The sequence below is a fragment of the Panthera leo genome, chromosome A3 (genome assembly GCF_018350215.1).
Source record: "Panthera leo isolate Ple1 chromosome A3, P.leo_Ple1_pat1.1, whole genome shotgun sequence".
Classification (NCBI taxonomy): Eukaryota; Metazoa; Chordata; class Mammalia; order Carnivora; family Felidae; genus Panthera; species Panthera leo.
Genome location: NC_056681.1, coordinates 85,725,025 through 85,745,895, shown reverse-complemented (window position 1 = coordinate 85,745,895; position 20,871 = coordinate 85,725,025). Strand labels below are relative to the sequence as shown.

Here is a 20,871-nt window from a genome sequence, read left to right as displayed (position 1 = left end):
CCCAACGAGAGGTTTGAACTCACAAACCGTGAGATCATAACTTGAGTCAAAGTTGGATGCTTAACCAACTGAGCCACCCAGGTGCCCCTGGTTATTAATTTTAAAGTGGCTTGAGGTGTTTGATTATAGTCCCATTCTTTTTTTTTTTTTAAGTTGATTTATTTATTTTGAGAGAGAGAGAAAGCACACAAGCAGGGGAGGGGCAGAGAGAGAGAAGGAGAAAATCCAAAGCAGGCTCCACACTGTCTGCATGGAGCCTGATGCAGGCCTCAAACTCGCGAACCGTGACATCATGACTTGAGCCAAAACCAAGAGTCGGACGCTTAACCAGCTGAGCCACCCAGGTGCCCCATTATAGTCCCTTTCTTTTTATTTTATTTTATTTTATTTTATTTTATTTTATTTTATTTTATTTTTTAACTTTGTAATTTAACTTTATTTTTTATTTTTTTAATTTACATCCAAATTAGTATATAGTGAAGCAATGATTTCAGTAGATTCCTTAATGCCCCTTACCCTTTTAGCCCACCCCCCCCACAACCCTTCCAGCAACCCTCAGTTTCTTCTTCATATTTATCAGTCTCTTTTGTTTTGTTCCCCTCCCTGTTTTTATATTATTTTTGTTTCCCTTCCCTTATGTTCATCTGTTTTGTCTCTTAAAGTCCTCATATGAGTGAAGTCATATGATTTTTGTCTTTCTCTGACTAATTTCACTTAGCATAATACCCTCCAGTTCCATCCACATAGTTGCAAATGGCAAGATTTCATTCTTTTTGACTGCTGAGTAATACTCCATTGTATATATATACCACATTTTCTTTATCCATTTATCCTTCGATGGACATTGGGCTCTTTCCATACTTTGGCTATTGTTGATAGTGCTGCTGTAAACATTGGGGTGCATGTGTCCCTTCGAAACAGCACACCTGTATCCCATGGATAAATACCTAGTAGTGCAATTGCTGTGTTGTAGGGTAGTTCTATTTTTAGTTTTTTGAGAAACCTCCATACTGTTTTCCAGAGTGGCTGCACCACGAACAATGCAAAAGAGATCCTCTTTCTCCGCATCCTCGCCAACATCTGTTGTTGCCTGAGTTGTTAATGTTAGCCATTCTGACAGGTGTCAGGTGGTATCTCATTGTGGTTTTGATTTGTATTTCCCATTATAGTCCCTTTCTTTGTTAGATCGTTACATCCCAGGAAGGCTGTCACCCTGATTGGCTTCATTTGCCTTTTGTTGCTGAGGAAGACCTGTATGAGATCATGCAAACTCATTTTTGTGCAGGCAAATAGCTACAATAGCTACAGCATAATTAGCTGCATCATTATTCTTCCCTTCCTTTCCTAACATTGAAATATAAAACCGCCGTTTTTCTTGTGCTGAGATCTACTTAAATCATGAGGCCCCTCACTCTTAGGAGAGAAGTTCTCATAGCTATGTTTTCTACCAGGTCTAGGGCACTCCATTGCTTAAAATAATAATAGTAATAGTAATAATAATAATTATTATTATATATATATTTCTGGGAGTATATTATATAATAAATGTTAAAATAGAGAATAAGCCTTTCCTTAAACTGATACTTTAAAAATATCACTCACCTATCTCCTATCCCTTGTCCTCAAAACAATGCTAAGTACTGCAGATGCTATTATGAAATTTGTCTAAGCTTGTGCTATCCAACACAACAGCTACTTGACACATGTGACTATTTAAATAATAAAATAAAATAAAATTAGGAATTGTTTCTTTAGTTGAACTAGCCGCATTTCAAGTGCCCAATAGCCATGTGTGGCTAGTGGTTACCATATTGATCACTGTAGCTATGTACCAGTTCCACCATTATAGAACGTTCTGTTGGTCTAAGGAAATAAACAGAGTCTCACAGAAAGTGCTTAATTTGCCTAATGGCAAAATCAAACTTAAATCCATGTCTTCACTGTAGGCTTTTCTGTGCAACACTTTGGCAGAGAGAGCTTTAAACATGGTGGCGCTAGGGGTGCCTGAGTGGCTCAGTCAGGTAAGCGTCCGACTTCAGCTCAGGTCATGATCTCGTGATTCATGGGTTTGAGCGCCACGTTGGGCTCTGTGCAGACAGCTCAGAGCCTGGAGCCTATTTTGAATTCTGTCTCCCTCTCTCTGCCCCTCCCCTGTTTGCACTCTGTCTCTCTCTGTCTCGAAAATAAGTAAACATTGAAAAAAAATTTAAAACATAGGAGTGCTAAAAGCGAACCTCCCAGAAGTGGGGAGTTAGACCCCAATTATCAGCAGTATAACACAAACATATTCGTGGGGCATTTGGTTTTGCAAATCCTGGTTAAAAACCAGGAAGGTTTTATTGTTGTTAGATGGGTTTTCCTGGTGGCTTTTGTTGGTCGGTTAATTTGTTTAACATGACTCTAGTGTGGTGATTGTTGACTTTAAGACCTTTCAGGAAACAAATTACATGGGAACACAAATCCTGCAGGCAAACTTGTGAACTCTAACAAGCATGATGCTGCAGACAATGACCACATCCCCTTAAGCAGCTGCAGCTGAAAAGAACAAAGAAAAGTTCCTTGTCCTTCCTTTCTCTGGTGTCTGCATTCCTTGTATGCCCATGGCTGACACTCATGATCATGGTGGAACTAGAACATTCTCCCCTCTCACCAGCCTTCCAGGTTGGTCAGCCTGTCCTTGTGTCCACTGGGTCTCAGCAAGGCCATATTGCTTGAAAGCCTTCTCAGAAGCTTTCTCTTTCTCATTAAAGTGGCTTGGGTATATTTGATTATAGTCAATTCTTTTTTGGATTGTTACATCCCAGCAAGGCTGTCACGATGACTGGCTTCAGTTGCCTTCTGTTGTTGACAAAGTTCCAGTTTGACAAAGTATCTCACTAAAAGGTATGAGTCCCTTGACCCACTGTTGCTTGCCTACCAGAAGAGTGTTCAGTAACTATCACCTTCCAAAGCAGGACAACTAACTCTAATGAGATACAAACCTTTGCCTCATCTGCATTCATGAGCTGCCCGCACAGCAGGAACCCCTCATACTGGCTCCAGGGAACCACTGGCTCTGGGAGGTCTCGGAGGTAAAGCTTTAACAGGGAGGCCACGGTGTGTACATCTGTATCTCTGCAAGAAAATAAGCGATGTTGTTTGAAAATAAAGCTCCAGAACATTCCTTGCCTTCCCCTTTGTGGTCCACTAAATAGAATCCCAGGTTCCAAAGGGGAGTTTTGCAGAGGAGCAGAGTCTGATAAAGATGTATCCAAACAAAACATCTTTGCTAATCTTCTGGAATCATGACCCTCAACACTTTTTTCTTTATCTCTTCCACCCAACTGCCTCAAAAGTAAGTTCAAGGTCTACTTTTTCATTAATCCTATTAAATTATTTTAGTCTTCATCTCTTTCTATTTTCTCCAAGTCACTTAGTACCTCACAATTTTGCATTTTCTGCTTAGTCTCTAATTTTTCATGTGATAACTCATTTATATTGATGGCCCATGATCTCTTTAAACCCTCAGAGAGCTCAAAACAGTTCTGGGATTCATTCATATATTTGTGCAATTGTTCAATAAATAAGCATTGAGAGAACCTACTAGGTGAAAGATACTACCTCAAGCACTGGGATTTCAGCAGTGAACCTGAGGGATATACAGGACACCTGGCCTCATTGAGCCACAGAGCTGTGCAGACTCAAATGTTACCAAGTCACTACAAAATTGTGAGGCTAGTGCCATGACTAACCTGGGACTGTATGGAGGTGTGTAAAAGGGACACCCAGTGCAGAGCTGAGGATCCATAGGGGACAAGATCTGAAGAATGACAAGGAGTTACAGTATGAGGAAGGGAGCCTAGAGGGTGGGGAGCAGAGGCCCAGCTGCAGAAACACAGACAACATTCAGATGACTTCCTGTTAACTGAAGGAAGCTTGGACTTTTCAGTTCAGCTTGTCCAGTTTATAACAGGAGTGGGCAAAGTATGGCCCAGGAGCCAAATCTGGCCCATTGGCTGTACAGTCTATGAGCTAAGAATGGATTTTACATTTTTAAATAGCTGGGAACAAAACCCAAAAGAAGCAGATATCATAGCATGTGAAAATTATCTGAAATTTGAATTTCAGCATCCATCAAGTGATATGGCCATGCTTATTCATTTTTGGATTGTCTTTGGCTGATTTTGAGCTATAACTCTGCTAAAAGCAGAACTGAATAGTTGCAGTAGAAACACTCTGGCCTGCAAAGCCTAAATATGTCATATATGGCCTTTTATCAAAGTCTGCTGACCCCTGTTTTATAGAGCTATTGCATTTATTATGCAACTCTATAAGAGAAAATAAGTCTGAATCTACCATATGCTTAAAGCTCATTAGTGAAGAAATTATTTGCTTCATATTTATTTACTTCACATCAAAAAAACCCCCAAAAAACTGGTATTCTTAAGTGACTGTCCTGGTAGTACTTTGAAAAGCGAGGATGTGCTGAGAGGTTCAGACAATCTGAATGGCTCCTCAGTTTCATTGATGGGGAATATAGAATTCACTGGGTAGGAGTGCCTCCTGGAGAAGGGACAGGATGGGCTGGTTTGGGCAGAAGGAAAAGAAGGGAGGCATTGGAGGAAGCAGAAATAAGAGCATCAGGACTTGACTGTAAAGCTCTGCCTTGGTATCCTGAGTAAGTTTTTTTGTTTGTTTTTGACAGCCAGTGTTTGGAGATGTCTTCTGAAAAGGCCCCAGCTTTGCAGCCTGTCAGCTCTCTACCTCAAAATGAGAACATGAACTGGCACGGAGCCCTGTCTGTGCTCCACTGCTGCCTCAGGAAACGGGGGTGGGAACCATTCACTTAAGGTGGGGATTCTAGAAAAGCCTTCCCTGCTGAGTCACTACCTAAAAATATCCCTGGACAAAGTCCTCTTGTCAAAATACGTGAGACATTCCCAAGAAAATGGCAGAACGACAACCAACTAACACTTTGCAGGAGGAGCATTCACCCAAAGTTGCAAAAGGAGCCATGAGGCTTCTCCTCATGCCCCTGCATCACCATCCATTCCATGGTCTTGGTCAGAATCCGGGGCCTCTCCCTCACCCCACACCCAATTAGGCTCCCAAATCCCCTCAAGTCTATCCAAATGTCACGTGAATCGCTCTAAGTCCTGCCCCCCTCCACTGCCCTATTTCAAAAGCCAATGGCCTTTAGCCAGGATTCTGTCCCAGCTTCCTAGCTGGCCTTCTGCCTCCACAGTTCCATTTTCTGATGCACTGTCCACTGCCTGGCAAAATACAACATGCAAAATATGCCCAAGGAACGAGTGTTGCAAACAACAAATTAAAATGAGAAAGACAGTAGAGACGATGAATCAAAAAACAGAATCTTTTAAAGAAAAATGACAACAACAAAAACCACAAACTACTAGATAGTTCAATCAGAAGAAACTATGACAGCAAAAATATCCAACATTAGAAAAAAAGGTTATAACCACTGATATAGTGTAGATGCTTCAGTGTTATAACCAGAGAACATAATTATCTATGTAAATCATCTTGGAACATTTAAAACCAGAGAAACCTTCCCGATTCATTTTATCAGGGGGAGATAATGCTGCTTGTCCTGGCTAACTCTTTATGCTTGTCTAAGGCATCTCAGTGTAAACGTCATTGCTTCTTGGGGGTCTCCCTAAATCTACCAGATGGTGGCAAAAGGCCCCTGTTCTAAGTCCTCATAGTACCATCTAGTTTTCCATTGTAGCACTTAACACAATGGAAATTATACAATTATTTTTGTAAATTTTTAGTATAATGTCTGTGCCCTAATTTTGTCAGAGCTGACTCACTTGTCACTGTTACAGTTTACATTTCCAGCATGATTTTTCCTGAGTTTGCTATTCCTTCGACCCAATGAAACATGTTTAAGTCAAGTTAAACATGATTTTTTTTAAGTCAAGGACTAAGAGAAAGTCAGGAGCCAGGTTGAACTTCTGAGCTCAACACCTGATCCACTAGAGGTTAGCCCAGGCCCCACCGATGGCTCTGCCAACACTTCCCTGGTGGCACCGACCTTAAAACATGGCACATCTGTATGTTTCTCATGGAAGTATAGGTATCAGAAGTGTATTGGCTTTATGACTGGATAGTATCCAGTCCAACAGAAACTCAACAAAGAGATTTTAAATTTTATTCATATATGTTTAATGAGAATCAGATACAGCTGCACTAGCACCTACCAAGTAAAAGGTCCTTTGTTTCTTTTCATTCCAGTGAGACAATTTGGGAGATCTCATGGTGAAACCACACATATGACCAACATAGGGGATCTAGATGACTACCCACAAGGATTATGTAGACCCAAGCATCGGCCCTGGGAAGACTCTGAAGAACCCCAGGAGACCGTTCCTATTTCTGGGTATGTAAACGCTACTCCTTAATTCTGGGGGTGGAGAGGTCATGACAAGCGGTGGTAACTTTCTTCCTTCCTGCCCCAAATATTTCATAGGTATCCAAGACTGTGACTCCACCACCCAGGCTGACTTTATAGGAACATAAAATCAAGCCTAGGGCAAGTATCTGACAAACCCTTGCAATCACCTCTATTCCTCCTGGCTGACTCTTCACATGGCTTTAGCAACAACCCACCTGTATGTTTTGATCAACTTAAAGCTAATTAAAAACATAAGAAGGAAACTGAATATAAAAAGGTGGTGAGCTTAATTGATCAGGTGCCTGACAATGAAATGCAATTTATAGTGCTGCTGAGAGGTCTGTAAATTTGATGCCCGTAACCTGCTGTAGTTCCAGTAACAACTCCACCCGTTGCTTTCCTGTAAAAATAAAGCACCCTTGGTGAGTTAACCTACTGCGTGCCAAAGGCAGCAAAGACAGACACGCGGTGGCCCAAACTCAGACAGTGGCGGTGAGATTGGAGTGAACAGAAGGTATCAGAGATGCTTCACAGGGAGAATGGGCATTGCTGGTGACTGGGGTGGATGTGGGGAGAGGGGACTAATGGCACTTAGCTGTTCATGATTTTCCCAGGATCACCCCTATTCCTAGGTCCTAAATAACCCCTTGGGGAATTTCAACCTTTGGAAACTGGACAGAGTTTGGGCCTGCCTTACCAAATCTTGATTTATGGGCTGCTGATTTGGAAAGAACAATGGCTCTTTCTTGCCAGCGGGACAAGCGCGCACAGGCAACCGAGGCAAATATTGCACAATAGGCAGAGAGTGCGTACAATGTCGACGTGGGTGCTGTACTAGCTGACTGTGGCAGAGCCAAAAACCTCACCTGGGTGGCTGGAGGCGGTGGGGCAGGTAGGCGATGGTGAGAAGAAATGTCACCACAACTGATATTCCCCAACCAAACCTGGGCAACCTCCATGGGGGAGACCTAAGAAGACGCCAGGCTGCCACGATATCAGTATGTACTCTCTCCAAAAAGGCTCAGAACTAAGTTCAGAGCCGCACATTACTTATGGTCTCCCAACCTGACAAGAAGTGCTGCTTCTGGCCATTTCTGGAAAGCTGAGAGCATCGGAGCCCTCGGGTATAGGTGTGCTACGTTCTCTACCACACTGAGTCTATTTGTACAGTCTGCTCACTCTTCAACGTTCCTCACCTGCCCAGTGGTGTAGGCCTTAAGCTAGGTCCCATCATCCTCCCGGCCTCCCCTACATCCTAAACATCTCTTGACTGCTCAGCAAGGCCCTGCTTCTAGTTCACTTCATTCCTCACGTAAGTCGCCAGCAAAATAAAAAGCTCTCTTTGTTGCAAGCCAGGGCCTTGGAAACTTCTGTGTGAGTCCGGTAGCTCAGCCGGTAGAGAGAGGTCCTCCTACCCACATATGGCAGGGGGAGGACATGGTGAGGACAGGGTACCTGTCAAAGGAGGGCCGCTCCCCGGCATCAAAAGCGTCTCTGAGCTGCTTCACCAGGTTGTCCTGCCCAGGCAGTCGGAAGATGCCCTCTTCATTCAGGCCGTGCTGGAGGATGAACTCCGCACACTTCTCCACCAGGATGGGCACCAGGTGGGGGCCAAATTTCTGCTCATAGGCCACGGTCTCATCCAAACGCTGGCCAAACACAGCTAGAAAGAGAAAAACAGGATGTTCCCATCATTCTGACTTCCATTGGATGAAATGATAGGTCAAAGTGCTTTCTTTGCCTATTTCTAGATTTGCCAGTGTTGTGTATAACCTCAAAAGTTTTAGCGCAATGATACTAAACGAAATATAGGAGACAAGCCATCCATAATATTTCCTGGAGCTACAAATTTGGGAGAGTCTCTGGAAGTCTTTTTCTCTTGACCCACAGTTTTACATATTCAAAATAACAACTCGCTTTTACTGAATACCTGTTGTCTGCTAGAAATTGTGCTAAGCACTTTGCACACCTGTTCTCATTTCATCTTAACAGCAACCCCACGAGGTAGTAGAATTGTTATACTCACCTTGCCATTAAAGACACTGAGCCTTAGAGGCACTGGTGAACTTGCCAAGGTCAGGTGCCAGGGCACGGTAGTCAGAATTCAAGCCCAAGCAGTAAACTCAAGAGAATGTACTCTTAACTATGGCAGCAAGCAGGCAGTTTTGAATTCTGCTTGTGTCATACAGCATTAAAAAATAAGTCTATCACACGGATGTCTCATACCCTATTAAACCATTGTGGCATTCTTAATAATATAGATTGTTTATTATGTTTTACTATTTTCAAAACAGTTACAGTGAACATGCTTATCCACCGAGCAGAGTTCCTGGAATGTATTCAGCACAATGTATAATTTCTAATTAATTGCTTAATTAATTAATTAACATTTGGATAGGTGATCACAGGCTTTTCATTCTTTTGAACTATTTCCTTAGGGCAAATTCTCACAAGTTGAATTACTAGGTCAAGTGTTTTGAACATTTTTATGACTCAGTGGTATGCAAATTGTTGTCCAAAAATATTTTTCCAAATTACACTGCCTCCAGCAAAGCATGTGTGGACCAGCTCCACCCCAGCCCTGTCAGTACTGGCTCTATAATTTCCCCACCCCAGCGGTATAACAAGGTTAGTTTTTAAATCAGGACAATCGTTGGCTACCCATTCTCCCACCAGGCCCCTATTCCCTTTGGTTCCTGGAGGCTCAGAAGACAGGTCATGGCTTCAGCTCTGTCCTGCCTGATTTTCCCTCTGTCATAATTAGGACCTGGTTACACTGACCACTTCAATTCCCAGGACACTGCTTCCCAGAGTCCTTTGGTGTTCCCCATGGTTCGCTCTCTGGTTGGTCCCCTGTATCCAGTCTCTAACGTGGATTTCACCTGTACAGAGCTATACTGAGCTCGTGAATCTGCCGTGTCCTCTGCACTCCCACCCATTGCCCTAAGCCAGGCTGGACTATTCTCTCACCTATGACAGCTGTGGTGTTCTCTTCTGACATGTTCAAAGCCCTCCTGCTGCCTACCTTTCTAAACCGTCTCCAATTTCCCTAAGCACGCTCCCTGTTTTTGTCACCCACTTCTTCCCCAATTGCCACAGTAGCATTTTCTAAATTACTCCTCAAAGTCCTAGGGGCTTCTTCTGCAGACCCTCAGATGCTGGGAGGTGAGAGCAGTGGATCTGGGAGGAGCTGAGCATGGGAGTGGTCCCTGTATTTCCTACTCCCAACCACATCTGCTGGGCTGTTGTCTGTTTTACTTATTGCGTTTCAGTGACACTGTTTGATTAAATATTTCTGTGGCTGCAGTTTGAAAGTTGGGGCTGGCATTCCTTAGTTTCGCATTTGGTCTAGCCCCCGCCTACCTTTCCAGCCTGACTTCCTGTCGTGCCCCCACAGGCACCTCACCCTGATGTTCCCAAAACCATTGGATGGTCTTCTCATTGCCCAGTCTGTGCATGTCTCCTTCTTTGTCTGCTGGAATTCCATTTGTCTTCCTTGGCCTGGCTCAAATACCATCATGTCTGCCAAGCTCTCCTTGACCCCAGCCTGAGAGATTCTGTCCCTACTTTGTGCACCTGTATTCTTTCTCAAATACCCCGATCCCTTTCGACACCATACTGTAATTATCTATATGTACCCACACCCTCTGCAAGACTAGGCTCCCCAGAGCTGGAAATATGGGGGTGCTCTCTATTCAACCCCAGTGTTCAGCACAGGGCCTGGCACAAGGTAGGTAGCACATTTTGCTGAATTACTTAAAGAATTATTTCATCTTTAAGCAAGTGCTTTCCATGATTAATGATAAGTTTGGCATTTCTTTAGAGTAAGCTCTGGTAGAGACCTCCTCAGTGGAAGAATTCAGCTTCACACTAACATTTCTTGAGTGCCAGCAGCAGCTCATGTGGAATAGGTAATACAGACAAGAGAACATAGGATATGGTTCTTGCTTTCAATTAAGTTACACTCGAGCTATGAAAATGAAATGACCACATGCAAAATAATGAGAAACAATTAGACAATGGCAGTAACAATGTAGAATTTGGTTCCTATATGTCTGTGAAAGGAGCTGGATAGACACTTGGAAGGAAAAGTTTGAAACAATCTGACTTAAAACATAGGCCACATGGCATTTGTAAAATTCCCTTGAGGAGCATCTCAAGGGGGGAGGCAGATGTGTTTCTGAGCAGTTGAAGACTTAGGCTCAAGGGGCCCCTTGTACCCTGACAGGGAGAGATATTCCAATACAATGTGGGGATTTGCATGGAGATGTCAGAGCAGTCAGATGGGAGCCCCATTCCTGAGGTCCCAAGGCAAATGCTCCATTTTGCAGGTGACCTGGAATCCTCTCGGTAGCAAGTCCTGTAACTTTTCTCCCCATCCCAGCCTCTCAGCCTTGTCCTATGCTCCTCCTTCATCCCTCCCAGGCCCCACAGTCAGTCATTGTAATACCACTCTCACCAGTAAACCCACTTCCCAATCCCCCCTTTCTCCTCCATCATCTCTGCTCTGTGGACTCCTAGTACCCCCTCCACACCTTCACCAGGTCACCAAGAGCCCCAAGGGAACACAGCATTCCATATCACGGAGGCTTTTATTCCCAATCAGAAGACCTTGGTTCCAAATCTCCCCCACTCCTCTTGCTCTCACCACCCACTCTTTTTCCCTCTGTGTCTCAGCAGGTGACCTGGTCTCCTCTTTTCCTTCTCTCCTCAAGTGGAGGAAATCATCAATGAACTCTCTTATCCCCAATCCCTGCCCTTCCTGTCCCTCCTCCTCTGTCTGTCTTCTCTCAAAGGAAGAAAAGGACCCTGTGCTTTCATCTAAAATGATGCTTTTTTGACCTGTGGGTTCCATCCCTTTGCAGCTCTTCTAGGACTTCACTCCCTCTCTTTTGTATCTTAAATATTTCTCTTTTTAGTTGAAAGAGCCCAGGTGAGTCTAAGTCTGCCAATTTATCAAACAATAACCTCCTACCCTAGCTCTCAAACAACCACTATTTGCCTTCCTTCTCTTCATCAGGACACTCATAAGAACATGTCTACTTCCATGCTCACAGGCTCTACTTCTTTGCTTATCAAACTCTCCACCTCTCAACCCATCCAGTCTAGTTTCACCAGTTTGCATCTTTCCACCCAATCCACTCGATAAAATTTCCAACGCCTTTCTAATCGCCAGACATGGCCTATGCTCATTCCACACCCCACTGGTCTTCCCTGAAGACTCATGATGGTGTTGATTCTCCTTTCTCCTCATGAATTTCTCCCGACATGATGACAAAATCATCGTTCTCATTCTATTCCCATTTGCCTCCTGGTTCCTCTGCAATCTCCTTTCCTGTGCTCCTTCCTCCACCTGCTCCTTTCCTGTGTCACTTCCCAACATTCCAGCTTAGCTGTCCCCTCCCTCTAGACATTCTTTTTGAGGAAGGTCATATGATTCCATACATTTGGATATCACCTACAAATTGGTAACTTGTAAATCCACATGTCTGGGCCAAACCTACCTATCTTCTATCTATCTATCTATCTATCTATCTATCATCTATCTATCTATCCTTCCTCATTCAACATCTAATGGCAGTTCTCCCAGTGTCTTCTCCAGTCTCACTCTTGTCCCACCCCCAACACTCCCAAATTACTGCTTCTCCTGGAGCCTTCTTCCCAGGCAATAGCATTCAGTCAGTCAAGCACTCAAGCATCAGGCACTTTCCTAGTCATGGATAATACAAAACCATTAACACAAGGTACCTGCACTTGACAAACCCCATCAGCAAAAGTGTGAGTGTCGGGATTATCTGCAATATCCTCTTTTTCCCTCCAAACAGATTAGCACTTTCTTTTCTTTTTTTATGTTTTATTTATTTTTGAGAAAGAGAGCATGAGCAGGGGAGGGGTAAAGAGAGAGGGGGACAGAGGATCCAAAGCGGGCTCTGGACTGACAGCAGTGAGCCCTTTGCAGGGCTCGAACTCACGAACTGTGAGATCATGACCTGAGCCAAAGTCTCAAAAGACTGAGACACCCAGGTGCCCCAGATCAGCACTTTCTAAATTAAACCATCTCTTCTCTGTCCTCGCTGCTACTGTCAAAATTATTGTGATGGTTGCTTTTGCAAGTCTGTTTCTTGCAAATTCCTTCCACTGGAATTCACAAAATCATTCGGCAAATACAGACTGAGTACCTGCCTCTTGGGTAGCTGGAGATTATTATAGAAGGAATGAAGAAAGGTCTTTGCTTTTGCAAACTCTGGAGCTAATACCCTTCCTTCTCCTCACCTTGAAACCTGATCTTCCTGCAGCAGAATTTCCAACTGTCTTCTCCTCAGAGGGAACCGATCCCTCTCTCTTCTGTGCACATAGAGCTACTTCTCATGTAGCTTAGTTTTAAACATGTCTCTCTTCCACTGGACTATGAGCTCCTCAAAGGCAGACAGCCTGTCTGGTTCACCATCTATTTTTATGTCCTGGCACAGAGCCTGGCACATGATGGGCCAGTCCTCGAAGAGCTGTCATCGGCTGTCTGCCATTCCTCTTGTCCTCCGCCCCTTCTCTCCTGAAAGTACTCTGATCAGCACTTCTCCAAACTTGCTCTGGTCAAGGAGATCAGTGGCCTTTATGTTTTTAAAATCTAGGACTCAAATTCTCAGTCTTCCTCAGAACTGCTCTATCAGCACCATGTGACACAGAAAATCACCCCTTCTTGAGACACTTTTCACATGGCTTTTGGCACTCCCACTTGGTTCTCAATTTGTCTCATGGGCCATGCTTCCTCAGTCTCCTCAGATGATTCTTCCTTTTCTCCCTGACCTCTAAACATTGGAGTGTCCCGGAACTTCCTTCCCCCATTCTCACGTGCTCTTTAGCACACCCACTGCTTTCATGTTACCCATACAATGAAGACACCAAACTGCATACCTCCAGCCTGGAAATTAGTCAGAGCTATTCCCTCCAACAAGAAATGGGCGCTATGGGCTGCAGAGACAGCAGGACCAACAGGAGAGAAAGAGCATCCTGATTTTCTTTAGTTTGTCTCAATCAGGCTTTGTCAATCTCCATCTCAGATCACATATGAGGAGTTTGGAGTACCTCCCTGGAACTCCAAAGACCCAATCCTGAGTTGCACGTACCTCTGACTTCTCAGTCCTGATCACCCCTTCTGATCCTGGGTGGACATGAAAAGGCTTAGACCCCAAGGGAACTAGGGAAGGAGGAAGACAGCAGACAGTGGTGTGGGAGGTCTTTGGAGACCATTCTCCACCCCAGGCTCCCCCATCATCGGCGCCATGCCTCCCAGGCTGCACCCACTCCTTCAGGGAACTGGTGCCCCTGCTCTTCCTGCCCTTGGCCAGCAAGTCATTTACTCAGAACACCTCCTCACTCTGGACCAGTCACTATTAATAGAGGCATTGCCATCTTCATAGGTACAAATCTTAATTGATTAATTATAATATATAATGTAATAATTATTAATACATTTGATTAATTACACTAATTTTATGTGCCCTAAAAGTTTTCATGTGTGCTCTTGTTTAGTCCTCAGAAGAGCCCTACAAAATAGATATTATTGTTCCATTTTGCAGACTGATAAATTGAGACTTAGGTTAGGAATTTGTCCACTGTCATATTTGCCTTGTGATTCTAAATTCAACACTTTAATTTCTCTTGTTTAAAGCCAGTGGAATACAACTGTTTAGGTGAAACTTCAGACATCACTACGTCTCAAGGGGAAGAAGAAAGGCATAGGGGGCTGCCTAATCTCTGCTCATGGGCATCCTCTACCCTTTACTTCTAAGCCCCCTCCTCAGATTTGCTAGGCAGCCCCAGGACACTGAACTGCTTTAGGGAAGCGAAAGTGGAAGGATTAGCTGTCACCTCCTTTCTAACCTCATCCTCCCTTTCTGATCACACAGATGCTCCTAGTTTCAGGACAAGAGCTCCTCCCCCTACCCTGCCTCTGGTCCAGCCCAGGTGCCCAGAAGGGCCCGCCCCACCCCTGCCCCCCTTTCCCACTGGCCCAGAACTGATACCTGCCTCCCAGGGGCTCAGTTCCAGGACCATCCCCATCTCTGCAGGAGAGGGAAGGGGAGCTGGGCAAGTTTCTTTTGGTGGAAAAATTGAATCACAAAATAGGGACGAAATACCTTTCTTTCGGTGCTTGGGTGTTTTCTTCCTGAAATTCCAGCAAAAGAGCAGGGCCAGGGCAGAAAAGCCACAGCCCGAGTCCCACCGCGGCATCCTAAGAATATGAGGCATGGTGGGGGCCAAGGAATCACAGTCTCTGCAGAGCCAGCCTCACGCCTTCCCTCCTCTCCAACCTGGAAGAACCATCTTCTCTCGCTTCCAGATCAGCACATGCTTGTAAATACTGCTCAGGTTCTGACTCCAGGAAATCATGGGATCTGTCGGCACCTGCCCCTGGCCCTCCCTTCCTCCTTCCCACACCACTTCCCCTCCCCACTCACCTTTACACACATGAGTCTTGGCTTTTAAAGAGTGAACATAAAGCTGTCAGGGCCCGCAATAAAAATAAGTGCCTCCTTTTACTTAGCAGCTAATTGTCAACTGCCATTCAAGGGATACCGTGTAGGTGGGTTAAAAAAAAAAAAATCCCCCACACAAGCCCTTACCAGCATTGCTCCATATATCAAAGTGTCTGGCAGGAACACAGGATTTCACTTAGTGTTGATGAAGCCAGCCCACTCTTCTCTGAGTGCATGTGCTTTCAGAGTTGCCTGTGCTCAGTCAAGCCTTCAGAAAGAATGATCTTGGAGGTGGGTTGTTGGGCAAACTGAGATGATTGCCCCCCTCTCGTTGAGGAGATTTTAGCAAATAGTGCAGCAACCCTGCCAGACATACCCAGGAGACTTGAAATGGACTCTTAGCATCATGAAGGGACAGGCGGGGGCAGGGAAGGGTTGCCAGGAGGAGTAATGCCAGGATGCTGCCAGCCAAATGTTCATCCCTCCATTCACCCATAGGCTGGGAACAAAGGACTGGACTGACACCACATTCACCTTCCATGTCAAATTCACTCCCATGTCATGGCAATGTCACCTCTGAAACATTGTACAAACCTGCTCACTTCTCTCCATCTTCACCACCACCACCCTCATCTAAGCCACCTTAGGATGAAGACCAACATCGTTAGCAAGCTATATTCACTGTTTTCACCTTCCTCCTACTCTAGAGTCTGTTCTCCTTTCTGTCACAGGACCTTGGTATATGCGATTCCTCTGACTGAGGAATATATTGTTCCTCTTTCCCCTCCTCTGTCTACTTAGCCTCCACTGACCCTTCAGATTTAAGCTTAATCATCACTAGTTCAGGGAACCTTCCCTGAACTTCTTGACAAAGACATTTTCCCCCCACTGTGCATTATATGTTCTTCCTTCATGGTACTTTTCACAGTTGTAACAATATGGTTTGGGGGTTGATTCATTTCTGTGTCTTCTATTAGACTGTGAGCTCCTCGAGAGAGGGGACTTAGTCTTTTTCTCACTGTTGTACCCCCAGGGCTAGCACAGTGCTTGGCACAAGACACATGCTCAATAAATATTTGTTGAGTAAATGGATAAATAAATAACTGGCTTGTGTCTTGTGTTAGGATCTGGGGAGAGGGGGATTACCAAAAATAAGTAAAAATCATCCTTGGTAACGACCAGTTTAGCTCTAGCTAAAAGAAAAAGAATCAGAATACCTGGAAAAACAATGAATCACAGAGATAGCACACTCCCACAGGCTAAACCCTGCTGTAGATTGTGAAATCATGCTCTGAAGGATGCAGACAACTTAAGAAATGAGAAGAAGGAAAGGAACCCACGGCATGTAAAAGCACAATGTTTAAATACTCTATGCTTAGTGTTGGCAAACACACAAAGATGCTTAAAACATGAGACTTGCCCCAGGTCTTACAACCGGGTTGGTCAGAGAATAGCTAGGCACAATTCAGTGCAGTGCTTATATACCTAGCAGTAGCCTGAGAAAAAGACGGAGAGGCCAGCCTCCAGAGCAAGAGAGCAAAGCAGGTTCCCACTAAACAGCAGTTTGCAATGTGGCCTGCCTGCTCCCTGGGAGTGGGACAGACACCTGGTTTCAGTGTGGGGATCCTGGAAGGACAGAGCCCTCCTACTCAGGGAGGAGGTGGTTTATAGAAAAGGGGGAAGCTGTGAGCCAGGGGACAAGTCACTAGAAGTCCAGATGTGATCACCTCTCTTCCCTTTCTTCTACTTAAATCAGGAAAACTTGGAATTACATCCAGAACTTATGGGGAAAAATTAATCTAACTTTTCCAGTCAGGTCCTTTGGAAAGAATAGTGGGGGGAAAAAGAGATAAACTGGCTGGCTACGAAGGAAAAGGCTGGAAAAGCAAGGTACACCAAGGTGGTGCTTTCCATGGTGATTTATAATAAGAAATGTATTTTTGGTCTTTCACCCATTTCCTGGCACAGAACTCCTAACTAAAACTCTTGGAATTTCCTGTGATGAGAGAGATAAAGGTATCTTTTATTACATTAATGAGGTGAGTTTTGAAAAGCACCTAAGATAAGGGACTAATTGACTAGTGGAACCAACTTAGTGATTCCTAGGTTAGAACATTCAGTCCCACCCCCTGATCTCCAGGGAGGGGTGAGGTGCTGGAGATTGAGTTCAATCACTAATGGCCCATGGTTTAATCAATCATACAGATGCAGTAAAGCCTCCATAAAAACCCAAAAGATGGGGTTTGGAGAATTTCTGGGTTGATGCTATGTGGAGATTTGGAGAAGAGTGGTACTCCTGCAGACAGCCTTCACTGCACATCTCCATGTGGTTGTTCTGAGTTATATCCTTTTATCATAAACTGATGACCTAATAAGTAAACTGGTTTCCTCAATTCTGTGAGCCCCTCTAGCAAATTAATTGACCCCAAAGAGGGGATCATTGGAACCTCCAATCTACAGCTTTGGGTCAGAAGTACAAGTGACCATCTGGACTTGAATTTGGCACCTGAAATGCGTGGAAGGGGACACGTCCTGCAGGACTGAGCCCTTAGGATGTGGAATCTGATGTTATCTCTAGGTAGATAGTGTCAGAGTTTAGTTAAATTGTAGGACATCCAGCTGGTGTCCAAGAATTTCTGGGACGTGTGGAGAAATACACTAGAATTGGTCACAGAATGGGACAAAGTGAGAGGAATGTTCAGAGCCAGCTATGAGACAGGAGGAGCCAAGGGGGAAAAGTTGGATGTGCCGTGGGAACTATGTGGGCCATTTCTCTTGTCAAGGGAGAAAGGGAGCCAGAAAGAGACTGAGGCAAAAAGGGTCTTAGCTCTGCAAAATTGTTACTAGAGTGACTTCTAGAACAGTTTGGACCCATTATCCAGGTCATACAAATGGACTACAGGCATCTGCAGTCGAATGCAGTTGAACACAAAATTATTCTGTCTGAACATTTTTCCAGGGAGAGTTTCTATAACTTTTATCAGATTCTCTAAGGGGTCTACAAACCATGAAGAGTTTCACCAAAGCTCACCATTACCACACTCGGAGGAGATCATTCTAGAGGCAGCAACCCATTGACCAAATAATTTCCCACATGGTCATTTAGCAAAGAAGAGAGCCAATGGGAGTAGAACATAGTACCAGCATGGGAAGAGAAGGCCGTTCCTTCGCATCTACTGTGCCAGGCACTGTTTAGATTCTGGGATACCGCACTGAATGAAACAGAAAAAAATTCCTACAAAGTAGATTGAAGATTTCCTCCTAGCCAGGGGAGGCCAACTATGAACAAATGAGTGAAATATTTAGCATGTTATAAGAGGGTAGTACTAAGGAGAAAAATTAAGCAGGAAAGAGAGATAGTAAGGGCTGGGGGTAGGGCAAGGAAGGGGTTCGATGTCAAATGGGATGATTGGGGGAAGGTTCACTGAGGTAATGTTTGAGCAAAGACTTGTAAAAAGCAAGGTACCAAACCACACAGCTACTTAGGGAAAGAGGATTCCAGACAGAGCAAACCGCAATGTGCCTGAAGCAGGAACATGCCTAGGGTATTTGGGGAAGAGCAAAAGAAGTTGGGGAACCATTGCTGTTATTCAGACGAGACAGAATGGTACGTCAACCAGGATGGTGGTAGTGGAGATGGTAAGAAGGGAGCAGGTTCTGGGTGGGGAAAGCCATAGAAAGCTTCAGGAAGGGCTGGAAAGAGGCAGCAGCAACACATCTCAGTGACTTCCCAATATTTCAGGGGGCATGCCCTGCAGACCTAGTGGACCGCAGATCAGAGGCACTTTACAAGCGGGACCAGCCTGTGATAAGAGCTGCCTACAGAGGTAGGAGACTCAGCCCCGCTCCTCGGCAGCTGGGCTCCTTGGACTAATCATCTATTTTCTCAGGACACTAGTTTCCTGACTTACAAACAGGAAGAGCAAATGTCTGGCTTGCCTCGTGGCCTCAGTCTTAAAATGCCTTCTCATCCTGAGATCTAGCATTCAGATTCCATGAGAGGCTTCAGAAACATCCGAAATGCCACGTCAGAGACAAATCCTGTTCTCTGAATAAGTAAATACGCTGTGCTCTTATTTCTCGTCCCTTGGACTTTCCCCTGACTGCAGGATTTATGCTTGACTTGCTTCTCAAGTGGTGGCCTTTTGAGGTGGGGTAAGGAAGAAATCCCCATGTAGATTAGGACTCAGTACAGCAGCTCATCATGGTAAGGCTGAGCCCAGCACCATATAAGGCACAGAGACTGCTATAGTACAGAGACAGCATTTTGACTCAGAATAAGTGCATAATTAGGCAATGTCCACTACCCTTGTCAATGCAGGCTGCCTAAAGCACTGGACTGAAGAAAGCAGGAAACGTCGATGGGGCTCACAGTCTTACAATCTGGGGCAATAAGGAGGGTCACAGCTAAGATTATCCAGGCTGAATGGTATACAAGAGAGCTTTCATAAATGAAAACCTCATCTTGGACTGATTAGCACAGTAAAAAAACACCGTATTTGGGAACTGGGAAATGGTTACTGAAAGGAGGCTATTCTTTTTGTAATATGATGTGGCTGCTCACGATGGCTATGGCAAGCACTCTTGAGTTTGGGTGTCCTATCAGTAACTTCTCTCCCAGGCCCAGCAGGGCAGATCACCAGCTACAGGACCACCTCCCTGCCCCAGCTCCTGAGTCTTAAAGTGCTCTCCTGCCCCCAGCTATCCAGATGGATCATCCTTCTCAGGAGTATGGAATGGGGTGGTGGAGGCTGAGCTCGGCCTCTGCTGTGCTCAAGAGAGAGATACAGGAAAGCTGGGGCTGGCACAGCTGGATTGGGCCAGGAGTAAGTTCCAGAACGCTGCTAAGGACGCAAAAACAGGCAGGCAGAGAAAAGCAGAATGCGAAGCTGATTGGCCCCAGAGAAACTGACAGGTAAGTTCTGGGCTGATGGTTCAGTTCTTGGGCCCTAATCTCTTGAGCCCTCTTACCACTTCTCCCTTGGTTTCTTTGAGTAGCTACTGTACCTACCCAGTAAATCCTTCTTTGTTGCCTAACATCATTGGATGAAATTTCTATTTTTTGTAACCAAATAATCCCTGGAATGAGTTAATTAAGAGTATCTAACAACATGGGAAAACCCCTTTAGCTATAAAATAAAAGGTATTAAATTGTATATATTCCATGCTTGTCATTCTGAGGGAAAAACAGAAATGTATATATGAATACCAACTGGATAGAAAACGTAAAAATTCCTCTGCTGGCTGTAGGGGTGACTGTTTTCCCATATTTTTTCAGATTTCCACAAAATTGTTACAGTGCTCATAATTTTTTTAAAGAAACCATTGGGCAATCCAATACATATTTAATATTTGAGCTGTAAGAGCCCCTCCCCCGCCACTGCCATGATTTCCAGAATAACAGTCAGCACAGTCGATAAACAATTATATACAGTTATCCTGGAGCTGACACAAATAAGTGCATTCCTAAAAAGTTGAAGGAAAGTGGTCAGTGGAGATCACCCGTATCAGTTCTTCATATTTTTATAAAAGGAAAAAACACATAGTGGATTCACTTGTTTGTTAATTGCAGATTTTTTTTTCACAGCGGTTTTTCCTCTAGTGCAGACCCAACACCAGGTTTCCCAGAAAACTCAAACACCTGAGTTATGGAACCCAGAAAAGTGCTCACCCTGAATTCACCGAGAACCTGAGAGTCCGGACGCATCTCCTGAACCTCTCCCAGTCTGAGCGCCCTTACTCTGGCCAGCCACTCAACTGTCCCGTGTTGATCATCTCCTCTTAGCTTTCAGCATAGCTCTTGCCATCCATCCTCTGTGGCCCCACAAGGCCATAACCAGGCAGAATCATGGTGCCGCGGAATGTTGGTGCTGCTGGGGACTGGGGTCAACTGGTCCAACCCATCCATTTTACAAATGACAACACTGCAGCCCAGAGAGGAGAAAAGGCTGCTTCAGGGCATCACACACATTTGCCGATGAGGTACAAAGGGCTGCA

The 20,871-nt window shown here is 44.6% G+C and overlaps 1 protein-coding gene across 6 annotated transcripts in view; it reads right to left on the bottom strand.

Moving 5' to 3' along the window:
• The window catches only part of ARHGAP25 (Rho GTPase activating protein 25), a 90,169-nt gene that overhangs the window by 11,882 nt on the left and 57,416 nt on the right, over positions 1-20,871 (bottom strand). For 3 of the 6 annotated variants that reach the window (XM_042932528.1, XM_042932527.1, XM_042932526.1), the window contains 2 exons: positions 7,853-8,060; positions 2,982-3,114 (listed from right to left, as the gene is read on the bottom strand). In XM_042932528.1, the coding sequence (XP_042788462.1) occupies positions 2,982-3,114; positions 7,853-8,060 (341 nt within the window). Of the gene's footprint in view, positions 1-2,981; positions 3,115-7,852; positions 8,061-14,535; positions 14,834-14,856; positions 14,869-15,021; positions 20,755-20,871 lie in introns of those variants that run through there. The other 3 variants (XM_042932530.1, XM_042932531.1, XM_042932529.1) reach the window with 3 other exon arrangements.